This window comes from Miniopterus natalensis, chromosome 15 (genome assembly GCF_054644295.1).
Source record: "Miniopterus natalensis isolate mMinNat1 chromosome 15, mMinNat1.hap1, whole genome shotgun sequence".
In the NCBI taxonomy this organism is placed as follows: Eukaryota; Metazoa; Chordata; class Mammalia; order Chiroptera; family Miniopteridae; genus Miniopterus; species Miniopterus natalensis.
Window position 1 is genome coordinate 38,237,816 of NC_142095.1, and position 22,895 is coordinate 38,260,710.

The 22,895-nt window shown below is 47.4% G+C and overlaps 1 protein-coding gene across 1 annotated transcript in view; it reads left to right on the top strand.

Annotated features, from left to right (window-relative positions):
- CACNA2D3 (calcium voltage-gated channel auxiliary subunit alpha2delta 3) overlaps positions 1-22,895 on the top strand; it is a 556,479-nt gene that overhangs the window by 478,258 nt on the left and 55,326 nt on the right. Inside the window, exons 28-32 of the mRNA XM_087825134.1 lie at positions 1,209-1,271; positions 4,325-4,395; positions 17,962-18,037; positions 20,916-20,968; positions 22,702-22,757. Coding sequence (XP_087681260.1) covers positions 1,209-1,271; positions 4,325-4,395; positions 17,962-18,037; positions 20,916-20,968; positions 22,702-22,757 — 319 coding nt within the window. The remainder of the gene's footprint in view (positions 1-1,208; positions 1,272-4,324; positions 4,396-17,961; positions 18,038-20,915; positions 20,969-22,701; positions 22,758-22,895) is intronic.

A 22,895-nucleotide genomic window follows, 5' to 3' on the forward strand; every position in this document is an offset into this window, starting at 1 on the left:
CCAGTGGGTACCATATTGGACAGCACAGCTCTATGAGGTGGTTGTCTCCTAAAAAAATGGAGAAAGTTGGTCAAGATTCTCGCTGGGGCCGAAGTAATATCCATGCAGCTAAGAGCTTCTTCAAATAGCAGGAGTGTGACCAGGTTACCCAGGGCCCCTCTGAGAAACCCCACTGCCCACCAAAGCCACCAACTCTTTCATAGAAGGTGCTAGCAGGCTTTTCATTTTCTGCTAATTCCCCACCACTGCCTAGTAATCAGGGATGAATCTTTCTGAGCAGCTCAATGCTGTACCTTTTGTGCCTGATTAAAACCAACTCCATGGATAGGTAAATGTCCCCGAAAACTCCAGCCTTGTGGTGGCCTGGAGCTAGGGGGAATTTAGCTCAGGGTAAAGATATGTTACAAATTAAATGTTGCAGTTGGTATGTAAAGCTGCAATAAATAGAAACTGAGTTACATCAAGGACAGAATTAAACCTTAAGTTTAAACTCCACAGCACTGTAATTAAAACTTAGCCTGTAGCAAATCATTCACTTGAGATTAAAGTAGTGTGGGGGAAGCAGAGGTTTGGGCTTACCTTGCTTTCCACAATTTATAAGTCTGAGCTACCAAAAGCTACCAGCCCTGCCCCCAAATCCAGCTCCCAATTAAAAACACAGTTTGAAAACCTTTAGGATGCCTGAGGGGCCCCTTTAACAGAAGTCTGCCCCTTCCCCCCCTGCCTAAGTCTATGAACAAATTAAAAAATATTACCTGGTCCCCTGATGGTCTTCTGAGCTGACACGGTGTTTTCATTAATACATCATTAGAGTAATGACATTGTGCTGGCGTTTTGCTTTCCAAACAGCCTGCACTTCAACCACTGTGAACACAGGCTCGGGGCCTCTGAACACTTTGTTCCTGGGAAATATTATTCACATAAAGGAAAGAAAGGAAGACAAACTGTAATTCATAATTTTTTAATGTGTATTTTCCCCCCCTCCTAATCTGGGATGTTCAGGCTCGCTTGGTGTTTTATTTTCGTTTGTTAGTTTTGCAGAGTAAACACTGGGGTTAGGTTAACCATGGCCTTAACTCCTAGAGCCAGCAGGCATTTTCAGTTCTCCCACAGCCCAAAGCAGGTTTCTCTCACGTTGGAAGTACGTCATTTTGTGTAAACGCAGTCTGAGGATACAAAGCTGAAACTGTGGTGTTTTTATTTTCTAGACTGTGAACTGTTACCTCATAGACAATAACGGATTTATTCTGGTGTCTGAAGACTACACACAGGTGAGCGAGAAATTTCTACCAACCCAGAGTAAGGAACTCAGAATGCGCTTGAGTCAGGGAAAGCAAATTATGGTGTTAAAACTTCGAGACAATGATCTATATTTAAGAGGTAATAGCAGGAGATTATAAAACCTTATTTCCATCCTTCTAAGAATGTCACAGCCCACTTCTCAGCAGGCCCCAAAGAGTTTTTACCTCCCAGTGGGGGTTGGTGGGGGGGGACACAGAGCCCAAGGTCTGCTCTCTCACTCATAAAATGTTCAATTTATAGAACTCTATGCCTCGAGGGTAGAGGTGCCTTAAAGAGTTTGGGCAATTTTAAGGAGGTTTCCTCCTTTTGATATTTTATCTTCACATATATATAATTTATATATACACACAGACACAGATATATTCCAACGTAATTATTCTTTATGGCTCTCTTTCTGGGTTTTGCTCTTTAAAAATCAGCAATCTGAGTTCAAGGATTAACTTGTGCTCTCGACACTGAGGGACAAGTATCCGGAGGCAGACAAAGAATGTTCTTCATTCGAGTGAGCCGTGTGCAGTGCGGGGGCAGGAGGGAAAGACATGGGGAAGAAAACCCACCAAGCTATGGGGCTGAGCACAGAAATCCCCAGTGTATTCAGAAACCAAAATAAGAGTTGAAATCCATAGCATTACAACTTTGTGCATTAAAACATTTTTTGCAATTAGAAGTCAAATTAGCCTATTAAAAGGCAGGGGTAGCAATGTGGTGTGTAATAGAGAGCTAAATTGTCCTGGCAAGAGCTCTCGTCTTTAACCAGTTTTGGGGTCTTGTGTACATCAGTCAACCTGCCTGGGGCTCCTGGAGGGCTCTGGGAAAGGAGAATGGTTGACTAGATAAGGCTTCTTCTAAGTCTAATATTTGAGGATACTAACATTTTATAATGAAGCCCCATTTAAATCATTTGAAATTCTTTAGTAGTCAATAGTGTAATAGGCGCATTATTGCTTAATAAATTAATCAGTTGTCCTGAAGTGTGGCTTCTTAGGGTCGGAGCTTAATGCTTGTTAATTTACAAACACTGGCCAGAGGTAATGTGTAGAACTGTGCTGTTTCCTCTCTATCCGTGAGCTTGTTGTGGGATTTTTAAATGCAGCTTTGATGGGTGAAAACTCGTACTGTTGACACTCAAGCTGCCCCACACCCCATCTCCTCAGATGCTGGACATCACTGGACATTGGATAGTTAATGGATATTAGATCAGAGGAACAAGCCCATGAAACAGCACCAGTCTCTGAGGGAACAGGGAAGTCCCCAGGCCTGCGGTAATACGTCCGCTTGGCCGGGAGGAGAAACAGTGAGATACTCAATGTGTGGTGATTCACAGAAACTAGACTTCTGGTGGTGAGCACGCCATAGTATTACAGATGCTAAATTATAATGGGGCACACCTGGAACTTACATGTGATTAACCAATGTTAGTGCAATTTAAAAAAAAAAAAAAGAATCACTGATGGAGCAAGAACCCAGATGAATAATCCGTGAGGTGGAACTCTGTCCGTCTGCCAGAATCATGAAGGCAAGATCGGAGCCTGATCCTGGGGGAGGAAGGCGCGGGGGTGTCTTCCACTGTGAGTCCTGGACTAGCCCAAAACGTGAACCAGGAAAGAGCACCTCTAACAAAGCCCAGCCTTAGGCGTGGGCTGTCCCCTGCCGGACCTCTCCCTGGAGGAGGCCCACAGCCCTGCCCGGGGAGCCTGCCTCTGCCCAGGCTTGCCTGATGTTGTCTGGCTTCCTGCACCCCAATTAGGATAATTCTTCCTCTAATAACCAGTTCCATTGACACCGGCATATTTACCCGCACGAAACACGAATGTCCTTCTTGCTCCTAGCGGCCTCACATGCCCACAGTTGCCAAGGTTCCAAGTGTCCCTCAGTGAAAAAAAAAAAGGCAGTGAGATGTTTCCTATTTCTCCCTCACCCTTTCTTGACTTTTTGGCAAAGCGTATGTAGGCCTTTCTGCCTGAAAACTCCAAGGAGCGTGATTGAGGTCACTGTGCAAATGGAACTGGGATTTAGTTAATACCAAGCCTATGGAACGTATTAATTCAGGCTCCTAGAGTAATGCCCTCCGCCGAGCCACAGATGCGCCGTAAATCCTCGGAGCAGCCACAGTGGGGATGGGCTTCCCTCCTGGTGCGCACTGGCCCGGTCCAGGCGCGGCGCAGGAAGCCGGCCTGCTGGAGTGCACGCACCTCCCGGGGGGACACCCGCACCTGGCTCCAGGCACCCGGAGGGATGCGTGAGGACCTTAGTCCTTTATTCCACCATTCGGAGTTGGCAAACCTCGGCCAGCTCCCAGAACTAGGCTCGCAAAAGCGTCAGCTTAGCGGCGGGGAAGGGCTGCTAGGCCTCAGATGCCCTGTAGACAGCCCCGGGTTGGGGTAGGGGTAGGCCACGGGAATCTGACGGCCCTGCTGTGTCCTCAGGGGACAGGACTGTTCTCTTCCATGGGCAGAATGAGAACCTTCCTCAGAAAGTGACTTTGAGACAGGATATATTCTCAACTATAGGAAATTTATAGGGCCGATGAAGAGAACTGCTCTATTTCCCTAAACAGGTCATCCAGGATTTATAAACAGTTCTTTTTATTGATGCTCAGGAAGCCCTTTCACAGCCTGTTTCTGTCTGTATGCAGGAGGGTTTTAATCACAAGGGACTGAGTGCAGATTAAAGCTTACGCTATCCAGGGTCGCGGTGTGCCTGTGTGCGTGTGTGCTCACGCACGCGTGCACTGGGTTTAATTCCAGCACTCAGCACGTGTTACGTGATGCAACACCCCCACCCCACCCCTGCCATGCATCGCGCATTGTGGAACATTCCCCTCTGCTCACTAGTTTGCGCTGTAATCCCATAAATTCTCGTGACTGTTAAGACCCTTCCCCCTTTTATGTAACAGCCCTGAAAAGTCACCTTTGGCTCCGGCCAGCCCCAGGACACAGCCCGTGTCCCTTTTCTTCCCTCTCCGGTGCTCGGGCCGTTTTTTCTCCACACTTCCTCACCCGTCTTCTTTTCTCCCTCACAGACTGGAGACTTTTTTGGTGAGGTCGAGGGAGCCGTGATGAACAAATTGTTAACAATGGGCTCCTTTAAAAGGTAAGGATTTTACGGTCCCCTGCGCCCCCCGAGAAAGTTTGCCTAAATAAAAATAAAACATACCAAGGTCAAATAAAGCAAGCCCAGACTTGACCCCGTGGCTGGTTTGTACTTGTGTTCGTGCTCCAGAAGATCTCGCTGAAACCCGATGCCTCTCCGCGAGTGTTAAGAGTCTTAGAAACTCAGCTCACAATGAGTTTCCTGTTCCCCCGGCGCAGAGTTTATTGGAGGCCGATATTGAAGTTGGAGCCTGCCCTGGGACACAATTATATCAGTCGCAAGCAAGCGACTGCAGAGGGGTAGGAAACGTTTTCACCTGGTCAAAAAGGAGAACATTTTGTCTCCCACTGACAAACCAGGGAAGCTTGGTAGAAATCTGGGGCTCAGGGATGGAAAGTGATATTTAGAGACTTGATGATATAATTGTAGAAAATCAATGAAAGGTCTCAACACTTACTCCCAGCTGGAGGTAAGTTTAAATCTGCTGCTAGAAGAAAACCCAGATGGCTCCAAATTCCTCTGGTGGAATGTACTACTCAACTGGGCCCTGAGAGCTCTCACCCACCCTGAGTGAAGCTTCCTCCCAGGCCGTCCCCGGGGATGGCCTGCGTGCTCTCGGGGACACCAAAGCCTATGAGAAAAGCCATCACCCCAAGAGATCAGTATGCCAGGAATGTCCTCAGGGAGTCAACCTATCTCCTTCCCTTGGCCTCCCGGGAAATGGTGGCCTTTGGAGTGGTGCTTTCATGGGCATATTTGATGCTGTTAAATATGTAATAGCAGGAAATAGAAGGATGGGCCTTGACTCACCACTGGTCGCTGGTAGGAAGGGCGGTCTCCCATTGACCACTCTCCCTGAATGGCCAGGAAGTGTTAGCTCAGGAAATCAGACTTTTAAGCCAGTCAACAAGACCCACTGAGCACGGTGCTGAAAGCAGGGAATTCAAAAATGATGACCTGATTTTTGAGATTCCATAGCTTGTTTGTGCCAGAAGGAGGGGAAAAAAGAAATGATAGAAAAATTGGCGGAACTCCAGCCCTTCTGCAGCCTCTGACACACTTGCTCCAGGGCCTGCCTGAGCAGACTGCTCACTCCTGCTCGTTCTGTCTTTAAAATTCAGGTACAGGCTTTTGCTTTTGTGCCAGGAGTCGTTGTGCATATGTGTGAAAGCTGCCGGGTGCTGGGCTGGGTTGCTAGGGACTTTTTCTGGAGTTTTTCTGGATTTAAAACTTCCAGGGAAGCTCCTGGATCGTCTGCCCCCGGGGGCACCACTGGTTCTGTGTATCTCTATGTGGCTGTGTCCATTTGTATCGTGTTAGCATGTTTTCAGCTTGGGAGTTGGGGGAGACAAAAGATAAAGAGTAATCACACACGTGTTTCTCATCGCAAAGCATAATTTTCAAAGTCTTTAACAAAATCTTTTATTTTTATTTTTCCTCTTGGATATTTCCTTCAAAGAGTTTGGTGGGAGAAAGAAAGCTGTTGTAGAGTTGAATTTTAAATTCCTAGTCTTCTCCTTAATGTGGGTGAAGTGTGATTGGCATGAATCTAGAACATTCTTTCACTGTGAGAGTAGCTAATATAGTTGAGGAAGGGGAAAGACTGGGGACTTTTCTCAATTTTAACAGCAACTGCTGTCATCTGGGAGTCAGCTGACAGGCCCCCTGAGCCTCTTGGAAAGGGCTCCTCCCTGGGGCCAGGAGAGTCACGAGAGTTTGGGTTTAGGAGTCAGGGGATTGGGTTCAGACCCCGCTCTGACCCTGACTAGCTGCATGACTTAAAACAAGTCAAGTTACCCCTCCAAGCTTTGGTTTCCTTACAGGGAAAATGGAGATGATAGTAATAATTACTTCCATGGGCTGCTGTCCGAATTAATGAGGTAATTATAAGCATAAGGTTCTTACACAGTGCCTGGCACATGTTAAGGGCTCAGTAATTGCCAGCTGCTGCTGTGACCTTTGTTGTTATGGATCTTGGCTCAGCCTTGGCATTGCTTTCTCCTTGGCACCAGGCAATGCTTCCTCTGCACTCACAGGTCTCACCACGGGCTTCCCACAACACTTGGCGATGGGTCTCCAGTGTCGGGGCCCTTCTAGCAGGCAGTGCTTACGGCGCAGGTGGACAGTCCTTCACTCAGACCAGTATTTCAGAAGCACTTAAAGGCTATAGCTGGGAGTAACAGTGCTCTGGGAAAGGTCATGCATCATGTTAATCTGAGGCCACCTCCTCCCTAAACCAGGACACTCGGAGGCTGAGTTGCTCTAGTGACATGGCTGGGCCCAGATAAAGCTCAGGAATGGGTGGCTGAGATGACCTTTGATATTAGCATCTTAATCAGTGCCTGAATGGCGCTAAGGTGGTTTTTTTTTTTATTTGATCTGCTCATACCCAGTCCCAAACAAATGAGTTTCATATACAAGAAGCCTACAAACCATCTTCCCCAGAAAGAGCTCAGAGAAGAGCACCATCTCCCTTTATCAACCTCCCTTTGTAACCTCCCCTGGTCCATGTCTGCTGCCTCTCCCTGATGCTTGCCGATGTGGCGGTGGACTCTTTTCCTGGCTGGTCTGACCCCTCACCTGGTGACCTGATGGCCACTCTACCTAGCAGTGCCATAGGAGAGAAGGGACACTCACTTCTGCTTCTGCAGTGCCACATAGAAGGAAGGAAGGCTACCGACTTGTGTGAACAAATGACCACTTGAAGGAGCATGTACAAACCATCTAGGAGACAAACGGTCACTCTTGGATGTTTAGTTGAGTCTCTGATGTGACTCTGGCCACCCAGCATATGACATAGCACCAGGGGCCAAATGACATACCCGTTGCTTCAGTGATGTGAGAATATAGATCACCAGGGCTACCTTCCCTGAGCCCTTCCACGCACCAGGCCTGGGTGGCACCTGAGAGATTGTACCGCTTGCAGTTCTTTCCAACAACCCAGTGAGACAGCTGTGGACAGGACCAGCTGCACAACCAACAGGACACAGTGCAAATGGCCACGTGGGGCCCTTTGTTCCAAAAGTGTCCAGAATTCCAAGACAGCAATAGCAGAGCATTGAACCTAGCATGGGGCCCTTCTAAGAAAGAGCAGGGTCCTGTGCAATTACACAGGCCATGTGCCCATTACCTGGCCCTGGGTATAAATATACTCATATTATAGATGGAAATAATGAGGCTTGGACAAGTTAAGAACTCTCCCTAAGCCTCTGTGTAACAGAGCTGGATTCAACTATCTTGTGCTCTGAGCACAGAGAGAATTTTCTAGCATCTGCCCTTGACCTGGTTCTATGTAAGATTAGTGACTGTATCTTCCTTCAGCTCACTTGAGAAGCAAAGGATGGCTGAGGAAGACGTTGTCTCAGCAATGTCTTATCTGGGCAAGCAGAACTTTCAGGATGGGAGGCTGGCTGAGTGATACGATCACCCAGATTTCTTTTAGCTGAAGTTGACAAATCGTTGACCCAAGACGAGTCCCCAGGCCTCCCTTGTTTTCTCATAAGATACCATGTGCCTGGTCAGCTATTTGTATCACAGACAGAGCTTCAACTGCTCCTGCATCCTTACCACAGATAGTAAGTGGACTCCCTCCCTGAGCAGTGACTCATTTAGGGTTTTTCGTTTCAGCTGTTTTGCTTTTCCACTCATGTTCATGTCTAACGAGAGCCTTACACTCATGTTTCTCAGAATCCACACTCTGTGGTCCCCTTGGGTGTCACTGGAAGTGACATGTCCCCTCTGACAACTACTGAGAGAAAACCTAGTTGTCCAGTTTCAAAACATTTTCATTGTAATTCACTTACCCCTCCTCATTCCCTTGCCCCCAGTGATGCAAATTCAATGTAAAATACGCAGGGTGATGTGGGGAAATGTATGTAGCAAGTCATAGGAGAAGATTCAAGGCTCCTGAGAGGGCCTCTGTGACACACTGGACTTGAAATAAGACACGGGTTGAGCTCCGGAGTCACCACCACGTGGCCTAGGACAGATTCCTCAGTCTCTTTGAGTCTCAGTTGTTGTTGTTGTTTTCTTGTCACCAAAATATGGACCTGTGGGGGAGGATGGTGAAAATCAACTAAAACAAAGACATATGAAAATGCCATGCAAATCAAAAAGCTTTGCAAACAGCAGCTAAGATTAGCTCTTGGATAAGAGCACCCAAAATCAGATCTTTTTTTCCCTTCCTTTTTTTTTTAGACTAATGAACCCCAAAATGTGGTTAATGCACAGCAGTTGCCTCTGTAGCACAGCCTTCAGGGTGGGCCTGTGAGCCTGGCCTCTGCCAGCATCTCCTGGAAAGCTTTGCAAACACACCTATGCTGGGCTGCACCCTAGGAGATTCCTATTTAATTCTCCTGAGGATGAAGCCCAGGCGCTGATGCTTTTTAAAAGCATCCACGTGATTCCCATGTGCAAGCCTGGTCAAGAAATACTAAGTTGAAGGCACCCGGTTATCAGTCTAGATGCTGCCCACTTTGGAGCTGCCTGAACTTGGGCAACTTGAACTCACTAGATTTCAGTGTTCTCTGCAGCAAAACAGAACTGAAAGAATTCTTCCTAAACCTGCAAATGAGGGTTAAATGGGATAATGCATGCTTTTAGCAAGCATTCTTGTGGTTTCTGCCAAGGGGTCTTCCCTTGTTCTTTGTGTATCTAATTAAGCTTGAGGAAGGAAAGACCAATTGGGCACACCTGGCCTTTGGCTTACAGAAAAATAGACGGCTTGCTAATAATTTGTTTTTGCTTTGGGAGCTACTAATGTTTCCTATCTCTCTTGGCTGTGTCTTTTCTGTTTTGTTTTATTTTGTTTGTTTGTCTTATGTGCTTGATGCAACATGCCTAAGTTTTCCCCCCTACAAGACCATTCCTATGTTCCCTGTGGGGCTGGGGAATGTCCTCCTCACCTTGCTCCACGCACATTCATTAAAGGAGTTGACCTGTGTAGAATTCCCTGTGGCGGCTCCTTCTGCTGTTTACACCTTCTTTCTAAAAAGGTGACACTTTAGGTAGAATTCAAGGCTTGGGCCATTCCTACCCCTGTCTCTATATGATGGAACTGCCCAGGCTTGGCGACAGCCGGTGAGTGGGAGCTTTCCCTGTCCTTGGTAATTACATTACAATTCAGCAAATGCCCTGGCCTTGGAGTCTAGAGAGTGTTAAAAGAGAAGTCTGTTATGTTTGGATGTCTGCTCTCCTTTAATGCCGACCGCCCTACTGATGTCTAAGACTCAACAACTCATGTAATGAAGGTAATGGCTTCTTGGCTTCCTGTTGACCTGCCCGTGTCCACAGAAGTATGCTTTGTCAAAGGTGGTGTTGAAGGGAACAAGAAGAGAGACTGGCTGGGACAACTGTGTTTCTGGGCCAAACCTTCCTGAGTGCAGAGACGCAGAGATTTCCATGGACCACTCTTTAAAATCCTAAAGCTGCTGCTTGAGGATGCCCAGTTACAACAAAAACAATAGCTGCCCTCATCTTCATCACAATGACAGCATGCCTGATTTATTGAATACTAACTAGAGGCAAGCCATTATTCCCGGCATTTCCGTGCATTGCCTCAATTAATCCCCATAACAACTCCGTGAAGTAACTACTCTCATTATATCCACTTACAGAAAAGGAACTGGAAGTGGAGGCTCCAAACATTTTAGCAACTTGTCCAAGTTCATGCACAGCAGTGAGGGAGGGAGGTGGAGTTTGACCTCATGTCTCTTGGATTCCAGACTCTAGACAGTGGTCTCTTAATCACACAGCTCTTTCCCATCCTTGGAGCAGACTAAATATTTTCTGTAGAGATATTTATTCACATTCAGGCTTGTTTTGCTTCAGGAGATAGTGAAAGAAAGTTTCTCAATTAAACTTGGAGTCCAGTGTATCAATCAGTAGCTGGTTCTATAGAAATAATAGGAATTTACAAAATAACAAGGGGTTAAAGAATATAGGAGTCTTTTTCTCTTTTATGTGAAGATAGTCTGAAAATACTAATTTGGGGGGCCTCGTGTTGTCATCATGGATGTATGATTACATCTTTTTTTCTCTGCTTTCCTCTAAGTTGGCTTTTAAATTCAAGGTTACTTCATGGCCCAATATAGCTGCTGAGATCCAGCCATCGCATCTGCAATCTAGGTTGGCAAAAGATTTAGGGAGGTCCAAAAGGCCAAGTAAAATTCATTAAAATTTATTTTAATAAATGTGTTTTATTTATTTATTAAAATTGTACTTATTGAAGTATTTACTCCCATACAATACTTCTGCTTAATCCCATGGCCTCACCTAACTACATAGGAACCTGGGAAATGTGCACATTGAAAAGTCAGGGTTAGCTTGGCAGAAGAAGAGAACGGATATTGGGAGACTGATAGTCTCTGTCACAGCCAGCATGCCCCAGTTTGCTTCAGACCATACAGGTCCTTTAAATATTGCATCCAGCTCCTGTGATATCCACTCTGAAAATCTTCCAGAGATGAATCTGTGTTTGCAACCCCTAGTTTCCCCCGCACCCACATGCCCAGCATAGTCCTGAACACAAATGTCCTAGTCACCATCTAACTCACCCCTGTGTCCATGATGCCTGACCCCAAGCAATGCAAGCAGGATCACTCACACTCACACCTGTTGGGTTTCACTCATAATAATAATGGCAAACACCCACGCCGCTAGGTACTGATGTGCGGAGCCTCGGGTATGAGCCCCACGCTGTGCTAAGTGCAGCGCAGCGTGATTGCAGTGCAGTTGCCGTAAAATGTAGACATGGCTTCATGCGCTTGGCAGAGCCCAAGGAAGCTCCCCCAGATTCAAGTTTATAGCCTCAAATGGGTTTTGCATTAACTCATTCCCCAAGCGGAATTCAGCTGTTTCCTTCTATTTCTTACTCAAACAAAAAAGCAAAAGAAATGTAATCTTTTCTATGTGGGATTAATCATGATTCCGTTTTCCCCTTCAGTTTAACAAGTCAAGCTAATTTTTATGGGAGAGGCAGGGGAGTGGGAAAATACACCGCTGGCTGGGTGCACCTCCAGGGCACCCCTGCATGGTGTCCTTTGTCCCAGAGTTGAAGCAGATGTGGCTGGGAGAGCCATGCTCTGCTCAGAGAGGGGACGCAGGGGATCCTGATGCTGGAGGCCTTGTGGGCTCTCCGGGGCCACGTAATTGCAGACAATGCTCTCATCTTGGCTCTGGAGCACTTAGGTTTGTTTATCAAATCACTGCTTCCCTCCGGGTGATTAGAAATTCTGTTCACCCTTGAGGATGGCACCTATCTAGTTGGTGAGTAAAGCAAACACCCTGGATTAGTCTGCGAGGGCCACCATAACAAAATACTGGGTGGCCTATTTATTTTCTCAGTCCTGGAGGCTGGAAGTCCAATATTAAGGTGTTAACAAGTCTGGTTTCCTCTGAAGCCTCTGTCCTAGACTTACAGATGATCTTTATGTCCAAATTTCCTCTTCTTTTAAGGACTCCAGTTATATTAGAGTAGAACCCACCCTAAGGGCTTCATTTTATTTATATATTTTTATTTATTTATTTTTAATCCCCACCTGGGGATATTTTTTCCATTGCTTTTCATAGAGAGAGGGAGAGAGAGAAACATCGTTCGATGTGAGAGAGACACATCAACTGGTTGCCTCCCTTGTATGCCTTGACCGGGGCCAGGGTTCAAGCCTGCAACCAAAGTACATGCCCTTGGCCAAAATTCAACCTGGGACCCCTTCAGTCCACAGGCCGATGCTCTAACTACTGAGCCAAATCGGCTTGTAGGAGTCCCAGTTCCTGCTTATAAGGCACTTACAGTCCAGTTCAGAGAGGAAGAAATAAATGCATGAGAAATAATTAGCATGTGGGGTGCATCCCATTCTAAAAGCCATGGCTTCCGACCCTGGCTGCATGTTAGAACTCTTTGGGAAGTTTTAAAAAAAACACATGATACCAGGTCTCTAAACCTGACCAATGAAATCTTGGGGGAAGGGGTGATGCCTGAGCATCAGCATGTATATGATTTTTTTACGTTCCCCAGGTGATTCTAAAGGGCAGGCAGGATTGAGAGTCACTGTTGTAAACAAATGCCAACCTGTGTGCTCACAAGTGGCCTTAGGAATGGACAGTAAGTGTACACCCCATTTTCTAGATTCCTCAGCTGAGACCTATCCCCAGGAGACCCTTAGGGAGGAGGTTATCCTGTGGGATCCCTGTTTGAGACACAGTTTAAATGCACGAACCAGAGACCTACAGGGAAGTCCCAGCCACTCCATTGGCAGTGCTGTAATCCTTGGAGAGTGACCTCACCTTCTAAGCCTCGGATCCTCGCCTGTGAAATGTAACCATGCCCCTGACATCAGAGAAAAGGCCTACATTGCTGGCAGAAAGTAATTGTTCATTCCTCAGTGTCACTGCTTTCATTACCTGGGCGAGACGCTGACATGATCAGTATCTGCAACTTTTTTTTATTTTTTAATATTATCAGCACCTGCCAATGAAAAGCATTTGGTGCTGATAGAGCCTCTGCTTAATCTATGGAACGAGTGAGGCTTTTCTCAGGGCTCCCCTCTCAGGGCTCTGCACTGGACCCTGAGTGACCCCAGTACCCTGTGCACCGGGCGTCTGGCCAGTGCAGCCACGTGACATTAATTCTCTGCTAATGACAGGTGCTCAAATTAGATTTGTTTTAGTGATTTCCAGTCGCAGCTTTCAAAGGCAGCAGGGCAAGGGCTGTGTACACTCAGCACCTCTGCTGCTAGCCGAGCTCTGCTGATCTTCAGGAACAGCGAGCTCTTCGAGGAGCTGCTGTGGCAGGACGTGGCGACTGATGCCAGAGGGGAGAGGCCAGAGCACCTGTTGGCTCTTCAGTTAGCACTCAAATCACAAGCCCGGGCTTCCCACTCACCTGGCTTTCCGAGAGGTAAGCAGTAAGGCTCCCGTGGCCTTGTCCCTTTGTTAAGAATGTCCTGTGTTCCTGCTCCATGCCCTACCACCAGCAAGTTGAAAGCAGCCCCAGAGAACACATTTTACAGCTTGGCAAAGAATACATACTTTGACATGCTACCCGAGGGAGTCGCTTTGCTTCTCATAATTTTAGATTCAGAATGGCTTAAACACATCCCACGGCAGGTCTCTATGTCAAACGGCTCCCTGTCTTGCTTTTAGGGCTGTATTTGCAAACATCGAGCTGTTTTGAGATTGGTTTTCAGGTAGCCATTTAGCCACAGTGAGTTAATTCACTGAGTCATTACCGGTAAAGTACCGGGCCTCCTGGGCACATAGTAGGTGTTTCATAAATGCCAGGTCCCACAGCTACTAACAAGCCTAACGTAGCTGAGCTCGTGCCTTTGAAACTCAGCCTTCTAATTCTTAGAAGAAATGTTTTTCTTGGTTGTAGTTTTTGTCGAGTTGGAAAGAGCAGAATCAGCAAAGTGGCTTTAAACAAGTCCCTGTGTCCTGGGCCTGTCACCTGAGGCTCCACCTGGCACAGGAGCACTTGTGTTGCCCAGGGTCTGTTTGCATCACTTTGAGTTTCTTCTGAGACCATATCTGCCTTCCCTCAAAGCTTCAAAGAAACAGGGCAGGGAGCACAGTGATGCTAATGACAAGGTCTGGGCTGCAGGCTGAGGGTAAAGGGCCTGCTGGTGATGTCATGGGGGTTCAGGCATGTTATCTGCATGAGAATAAACTCCCCCTGCTGAGGGCAGCAGAGCAGCACCAGTCTTGGGCTGGGCCCAAGGCTCCGGGCTTATTTTAGAGTCAAATGAAAGCAGGCAATTACCATGTTCTTTAACTATAATCAGCCGAACAGGATACAGGTAGCCACAAAATGGAGTTATTTAAAACAGTAACAAAATCACTTCAAAAAGGGTAATAATCTGGAAGTCTCTCCTTCTGTAACGTCTAGTTAAAACTGCCTAAGTGTGGAGACGGCAGGGAAGGCCGGTTTTGGGACCTCCTCAATGGCAAGGGGATCGGGATGGGAGAGCTTCCTGGTGAAATGAAAGCCAGGAACCCTGGCCTGGAGGCTGCCCCAGAGCAATTGAGTTTGGCCCCAACATGTAAACTACGGCCTTTGAAAGTGATCCTGGGAGCATCCTGAGCTTCCTGCCATCTGGCTGCAGGGTGGTTGCCATGGCGAGGGGCTCTCACCAGCAGGCCAGCTGGTCCAGCCCGGTCCCATGACCCCTCAACAGCCCCTCGGTTTGGGTTGAGAGTCGACTCTGGACATTGGTTAGGAGACCTTATCTTGGGCAGCGCTTCCCGCGACATTCCAGAGACTAGGGGATGGGGCACAGGGCTGAATTCCAAGCATTTCCTAGGATCTGTCAAACAGAGCAAGGTGGGTACAGCTCGACCCCATCTAATTCTGGCCCTGCCACTGGTTAGGTACATGAACCCGAGCGCATTGCTTAGGCTGCCTGAGGTTTGGCCTGCCTCTCTGAGAAATGGGGCAGATGAGAATGTCTCGCAAGGACATGTTTGGAAGGGCACCTTGCTCATGGCTACTGTACAGAGGTCGATGCTATTAGCTGCTGTTATCGTGGCCCTCAGCTAAGAAGCGCGTGAACAGAGCCTGCATCGCCTCTTGATAACCCCGGCACAGCCCCTGAAGGTGCCTGCGCTGCAGTAACAGGTGAATTTCACACGGTGTCATATGAGCCAATGAGCTAAGGAAATGAGGAGGGCTGTCCATTCTCCGACCAGCCGGTAAGGCCGGAGTCAGTTCCCATCGCGTTAAACACCAACCCCGTGAATGGGTAATGGCAACGAAAACCATACTAATAAATTACAGCAGCAGCCGCAGTCCTGCCCTCCGCTGAACGACCCTCTGTGTCGAGCGCTGTGCTAATTGCAGCACGTATGTGACCTCAGTTAATCACTGCGGCCACCCTGTAGCATAGCCCCTGTTCTCAGCCCTTTACAGATGAGGAAACCGGGGCACCAGGAACGTAAAACAAAAACACACACATTGTAATACGTAGATGAGTTAGGATTTGAGTTCTGGTGTCGCTGACTTCAAAGCAATTTAACAATCAGGTCACACTGCTGTCACTTGGGCCCTGGGAAACAGTGTAGCTTTAGGAGCCCAAACGCTAACAAAATAAAAATAGGCCTCTGTCATAAGGATCATCACAGACCTAGGACAGACCCTGCCTCGTATATTTCAGTATATTTTCACATGCCTGATCATTTAAATCCTGGAATATCTCTGTGAGTCATTTTATAAGTGAGAAAGTGAAGCCTCGGAAGAGGGTAAGCAATCTGCAAGATTTCACCCTGGATAAATGGCAGAGGCAACCTCTAAAACCAAGGCCATACTGTACGCACATGCACCGGACCCCAGGCACACGCACGCTCCACCAGCCTCCGCTCCCCTCATCCCGGCCCTGGCCCAGTTTCCGCTGCAGAGACAGTTGGGCAGTAGGAGAAAGATGAAGCCAACGGTAATTTTTGCCAAATCCTAGACGGCGCTTCCAGGGCCCCCTGTAGAAATCCCATGGATGAGCTTGCCCACTGAGGCACGGAAGGCCAGGCAGGGACCAGTCAGAGTTGCCCACCGTGGTCCACAGTCGATTCTGCGGCTGGGCTGCTCTCAGGGCCGTCGGTGGTTCCCGTGAGACGTTTCTCCGGGACTTCCCCGAGCTGGACACTTGCCTGGTGGCACGTTGCGAGCACCGCATTGAGGATGCCGCACATTGAGCACTGCATCGCTGTGGAAAGGAATTCCCGTGGGGCGGAGTCCTTGCAGTCGTGTGGAAGTTCATGTAGCACAGCCGTGTTAACACGTCGCCTGGCAGCGGCTACGCAACTCAGGCTGGACTTTAAGGTCTCTCCTTTGGGGTTCCCGGAATAGTGGTGAGATGGGGCGGGGGAGAGGATGGAAGATGTCTTCTTTGGGAGAGGGTGTTTGCAGCATCTAAAATCTGTTAACTTGCTACCAGAAACTGCCATTATCCTTTCCTTTGTAAAGTGGTTGATGGGAAATTAAAAATATCTGGAACGATTATAAAGTAGAGCTTCTGAGTTTGGGTCATAATTGAGACAACAGCTATACTTTTATCACCAGTGGGGAAAAACACGCCCATGTTCTTGTTTCCCAAACTGCGCTGTTTTCGTAAGTAAGAATACACTCCCTGTTCCGGTGGTGGGAGTGGGGTGGGAATTACAACCAGGGAGCCAGCTGGTTTCCAGCACCCTGGCACAGTGCTGGGCGTATGTTGGTCCAGGCATGTCTCCTACGGCTTGGGAGAGAGGGGGTCCGGCTGTTCTCTATTCCAAACTGGCCCTGCGCGCTCTGCTCCGCCTCGGAGACATGGCCACAGTGGGTTCCGTCCCGGCCCAGAATGCAGTCCAGACAGCGTATTCCCTGTGGGGCGTCCTGGTCCACGCACATTGTCTTTGACAAACCAGAACGACTGTCCCTTCAGTGTGGGGGCTTCTCCTATTCCCTCGGCACCCCCACTCCTTCGTTCCCTGTATTCTTCAATTTCCAAGTGTTACAGACCACAGTGAGTTTGTCCTCCCAGCACTCGCAGTGGAGAAAGGTGGGCGATTTTATTATGAATGGTGCCCCCGGGAGAACGGGAAGCGGAGCTCCCCGACCCGGGGTTCGGAGAGGGTCTCTGAGGGTGCAGGGGCAAGTTTGAATTGGAGGACCTTGGAGCGTGGCCGTGTGTGGTGGGGGGCATCAGTAGGGGATCTTCCTAGACAGCAGATCCTCTGCCTCTGAAGGGCCCCGGACTTCACGCTCCCTTTATGTCCTGGTCCCTTGGCTCCTTGGGCGGTGGGCGGGGGAGACGTTGGTTCAGCTGCAGCTGGAGGGCAGAGTTCTCCTCTCCGCACCTGCTTCGGCTGCGTGACTTGTGCTTTTGGTTTGCCGCCTCTGGAAAGCAGCTCAGCTTTTCTATCCTGCCGTTAAACAGCAGAGAGCCACTTCGAGCTGGCTCTGCAGTTGCGCAAGGAGAGCAAGACAGTGTCTCCAGCTCGGACGTTGCCGTGTTCCTGGTGTGCGGGCTGAGAAAACAGGACTCTCCTCCCGCCTCCTCAGTCCTTCTGGCTGTGCTAATAATCAAATTAACAGCAACAGATTAACAGGAGAAAATATCCAAAGTTTGTTATATGAACGTACACTTGGGGGCCCATAAGAATGTGACCCGAAACACGTTAGACGGTTGCGGTTTATATGCCTTCTGGACAAAAGGAAGGGGACGGAGGGCCTGGCCTGCAGGGCGGGTGGTTGCCCCCGTCCTTGCTGTGTGTCATACGTGCCTCACGTGAGCTCAGGTGGGGGGCAGAGGATATGCTGAGACTCTTCCAGAAGCAGCCTTTCCGTCTGGATTCCCTGAGGCGGGAGAGGGGGAGGGCCGGAGGTTCTTTCTGAATCTTTTGTTTCTTAATGAACAGCTTAAAATCCATATCCCGAAAGGCACATTTTGGGGTGGCGGAACTTTGGTCCCCTTCACTGGCTTGCCGCCCGGTTAGGCCCGCGTTTGTCGGTGTTCGTCCCTGCCGCCCTTGCGGACGCCCAGCATCACTCGGTTCCCGCGTCTCCCCCTCAGTGAAGTTCCTTTCCATTCTTTCCCATAGAATTACCCTTTACGACTATCAGGCCATGTGCAGGGCCAACAAGGAGAGCAGCGACGCCGCCCACGGCCTCCTAGACGTAAGTACCCGGCCACCACCCAGAAAGCCGCTGCTCGTGTCTGTCTCCGGAGGAGCCCATCTTTGCCTTTGGGGCCATCGAGTTACCTTTTTCAGAACCAGGAATGTTTAAAAAAGTGTTTGCTGATCTCACCGGTTGAGTAAAATCACCTCGGTTTAAACCCAAATTCAGTGATTATACGAGAGACAAACGGATACAAAGTCTCTGAAGGATTAGTGCACCGGCCCCCTTTGGATGGATAGGAAAGGGGAGGAGTTTTGAGGATTCGCTTATTCTTATAATAAAAGGGAATTTGGTTTGGTTCAACAGACTTCTCCCTTTGGGTTTCTAATCGAGCTGTTAGCCTGTGAACAAATTCACATTTCCATGATAGGTTCTCCCCCCTAACCCTGCTGCTGCTGACTTTCAGCATCTCTTCCCTGGAGCTGTTTCCACGGCTGATGTCACAGTTGCGGATCCATCAGCGTAGTTATAGTAGCGTTAGAAAGTGGCTTTCTGACGGCCAGAAATTAACTGCTATGATATACTCCCAGTTGTTGTTGTTGTTTGTTATTGTTTTTAATACTCACCCCGTCATTAGAGGATATGTTTTTATTGATTTGAGGGGGAGAGAGAGAGAGAGAAACACTGATGTGAGAGAGGAACATCAATCCCTTGCCTTTGTACATACCCCGACGAGGGATCAAACACACAACCTGGGTGTATGCCCTGAACAGGAATAGAGCCTGAGACATTTCGGTGCATGAGACGATGCTCCAGCCAATTGAGTCACACCAGCCAGGGCTACTCCCAATTTTAAAATACAATTTACAATGTGCAAGCAATGTAAGTTTGGCCACCAGTAACTTGGAAACACTTACAAAAAAACAAAAACCCAGATATAGATACTTCAATATAGTCCAGCATATGCATATAAACATAACCCCTATATGTTGTTACTATTTTGTAAATTCCAAAAATTAACCTAAAATTTGGTTTGAAACACAAAATTTAAGTCATTTTGGTTTTAAAATACAAATACACACCTTCTCATTTGCAGATGGACAATCTTGCAAGGGGATTATTTAAAAAACTAAATATTTAACATGGTTCTCATACCCCGAGGGCCCAAGAAATGACTCAAAGCTAGAAAACTTTTGAGAGGCAACTAGGGACTAAGAATTGGACCTTTTGAAAACACTGCTTTTTAGTGAGAATCAACCTTTCTTTCCCAACTCAACTTCCCTAACCTAAGCATGACTATTCCCAGACTGAAAACTTTCCCAAGATATGTTTTCATCTTTACTCTTAAAAGCTCAGTGGCTTTACCTTTCTGGCTGATAATGCATTTAAAAATTTCTAATCCTGTATTTACATAGTCCATTTGTTTACCCCTCCATGGAGCCTGTGTCCAGCAGGACACGCTGGAGTCCCCCCCACACTCCCAAACCCCCCGGCCTCAGGGTGCCTGCCCCTCCCCACCTCCAAAGCCCCCTCAGTCCCCTTCTTCACTCCCTCCTCCCAGACTCACACCACCGAGGACCACGGACATGTCACTATCCATCCCGGCAGGTACAAAGGCACAGAGCTGTCCCATGGTCTGACCACCTGGGCCATTTGGAAAGAAAGACCATATTTTTGAAGCCCTAAGAATTGTAACGGCGAAACCACGGGACTGCAAGGTTGCATTTGGTTTTAGGAAATACTTAATAGCTCCTGTCCTTATCTGACCCTTCTCCTGAGGGCTCTGAGATTCAGACACGCCATCAAATCAGAGCAAGAGATCCAGTCGGAAACCTGAGTGGGCTGGGAGCAACCCCAGTAGATTTATGTTGTTCTGTCTATTTCCTCGTTGGCTAGAAATAGGGAAGTTTGGAGAATGGTTTGGGGTATATAAATTGGTTCTTGTTTTATTTAAAACTGGATACCTCCCCCCCCTTTCTAGTCCTTATCATCAGAATGCTTAGAAGGCAGGATTAAGCAGACCTCACTTAAGAAACCAGGATTTGGAATTTCAATGCTCTGATATCTAAATGCAACCACAAAGGATTCCGAGAGTTTTCTGGACCTGCCATCTGGAGCCCAGGCTTTGCCAGTGTCTTTGCCTGTCTTGCAAATCTGCCCACCGCTCACATATCTGACATACCTAGGTACAAAGAACTGACTGAGGGGGAGACTGGGTATTTTCCAGAATCCAGGAAATTGAATTATCCACATAGGAAATATCACAGAGTAAACAATCCCACTGCTTTTTTTAATTAAAATATTCTGAAATAAAGATTAGGCTGTCAATGCCTTCTTTTATAGAGTGAAGGGGATTTTCTGCAAGGATAAAATCACATGTTTATATGGTTATCATTTTTTCAAGTCCAAATATGTAAGTGTGAGAAAAGGCAGCTTAAATCCTACATAATTCATGGGCTGCATTAAAATCAAGTACATGCAATTTTTGCTTATTTCCACGAATGACAGACAGTGATGGCAAACAGGGACTCACCTTTCCTTTCTGAGCAGCAGCCCTGGAAATTACCATTTGAAATTAGTTATGTGATTCCAGCCCCTCAGCATTAGGCTGCGAAATATTAGCCCCCAGAGAGTAAAGGTTTAAGCATCCTTTGCCGAACTTCCGTTTTCCTCCCAGAGATAACCCCTGTATTAGATCATGTTTATTTTACTTGTAAATCACATCTCACTACAGGGCAGTTCAAAGTTTTAAAATGTTAGTGTTGGGATACAATATCCAACCATTTTCTTCTTTCAGCTAGAGCGCCACTGGTTTTTAACATGATATCAATCTCTCTTAAAAAATAACAATTGTCTTTATGTAAAGCCTTAAGTTAAACTACAAATTTTGTGTGTCATACACTTTGTTTGGAATGACCTGACTTCTTCTCTTCAGCCTTATAAAGCCTTCCTTGCTGCAGTAAAATGGATCATGACAGAACTTGTCTTGTAAGTACAATCGCTACATTTAAAATGCGTGATTGCTTTTCTTGTGTATCATTAAGTGAAGTGGGAGACTCTACTTCATGCTTTCAATAACCATTAGATTCGTAACACTCTTCGATAATTTCATTGAAAACCTTGAAATACTGAAAGCTGAGACCAAAAATTATCTTTTATTAAGTTATTCATGGTCACCGCTTATGCCCTTGTGTCACTGTTTAGCAGACTAACAGCTTGCAATGCACAAACCAAATTTATTTATTGTGGTTACTGTTAAATTTAACATAGCTGCCTGGCTGTTTTTAATGCAGCCTGGGTGGGCTGTGGTCAGAAGGACAAATTGCCGTGGCTGTCCACTGGGCTACGTGGGACGGCCTGTCGTGGTCAGGGTGGGGCCTGTGCAGTCAGCGCCACGGGCCGGGGGCTTTTCTCAGGTGAGATGAATTGTTTACCCGGTCAAACTGCCATCCTGTCTGGAGGGTGCTGGACGCATCTATGGCTGAAGTCAGATTGGAACGGCACAGAGATGAGAGGCTCGACTTCCACACGAGACTGGGCACAGCACAGAAACACTGCAGCACACGGAAGGAGGAATTCCGTGGATGGGCGTGGAGACCAGGTCTCCAATGCCACACCCGACTCTCATTCTTATTTTCCCCATTAAGTTCCAGTTCTGTGGGTTTAGCAGGTTTCTTGCCATTGGATGACCAGACATTGTCTTCTCTGTTGCTTTAATGGAACCTATATTAATTTAACAATTTATGAATTCGATTGGGGAGTAAGCTTTGCATGTACATAAGAGGCAGAAAATACTGGAACAGATCACAGTGGGATTTTGATTGTGAGTTGCTACAGAGAGTAGCCATGTGCCTGAAAAAGAAATGGCTGAGTTTTGGTCAGTCTCCATTCATTCAGAGGAGGGTTTAGGTTACTTTTGCACACTTTAGGAGCAATTGAGAAATTTCGATTTTTTGAATTCACATTGTAGTCTAATTTCATAAAGAGAAGTTTGAGTCACACACATGTCTGAACAAGTTTGCATTGTAGTGTAAATTTTGAAAGCTGCTTTTATTGCTGCAGATCATAGTCTAACAGAGAATGCTCTACTTGTATTTCTGAACCTAGGCAGGGGAGGCCCTTTAGAAATTGACTTTTTTGTTACTGTTAAGCCTCATCTGAGGATATTTTTTCTGTTGATTTTTAGAGAGTGTGGAAGGGAGAGAGGGAGGGGAGACAGACAGAGAGAGAGAGAGAGAGAGAAACATTGATGTGAGAGAAACACAGCAATTGGTCGCCTCCTGCATGTGCCCCAACCTGGACCAGGGATCGAACCTGCAACCCAAGTATGTACCCTTGACCAGGAATCAAACCCACAACCCTTGGGTGTGCGGGCCGACGCTCTAACCAGTGAGCCACACTGGCCAGGGCTAGAAGTTGACTTTTTACTAGGACTCGGACTAAAAACTATTTCTGCCTGTAAAGCAAACTATTTCTCAGCAGAGTCCTGAGTCTAGGTAAACCTGATTTCAAGGTCTGTTTGGCATTGGTGATAAAGTAGCCTTTCACAAATAAGATAAAGCCCAGTGAAAGTTCGGTGGTGACCGAACCCACCACGTCGATATCTCCAGATTTCGATGCCATTCTTTCAAACGAGGTGAGCAATGCTGGAAACTTGATGTCACTGTTCCATTCAGGCTGTGGATGACCAAGTAACACTGGACTTTCCTATCACCTTTTAGGTTCCTGGTGGAATTTAACCTCTGCAGTTGGTGGCACTCAGATATGACAGCTAAAGGTAAGCAGCCGCTGGCCTCTGTTTCCCAGCTCAGAGGGCCGAGCCCTGGGTTCACCGGCTACTTCTCATCAGGGATGGGCTCATGTGACACCGCTCAGGACAGAGTGATGAGCTGTCAGCTCTGTCAGCTAAAGGCAC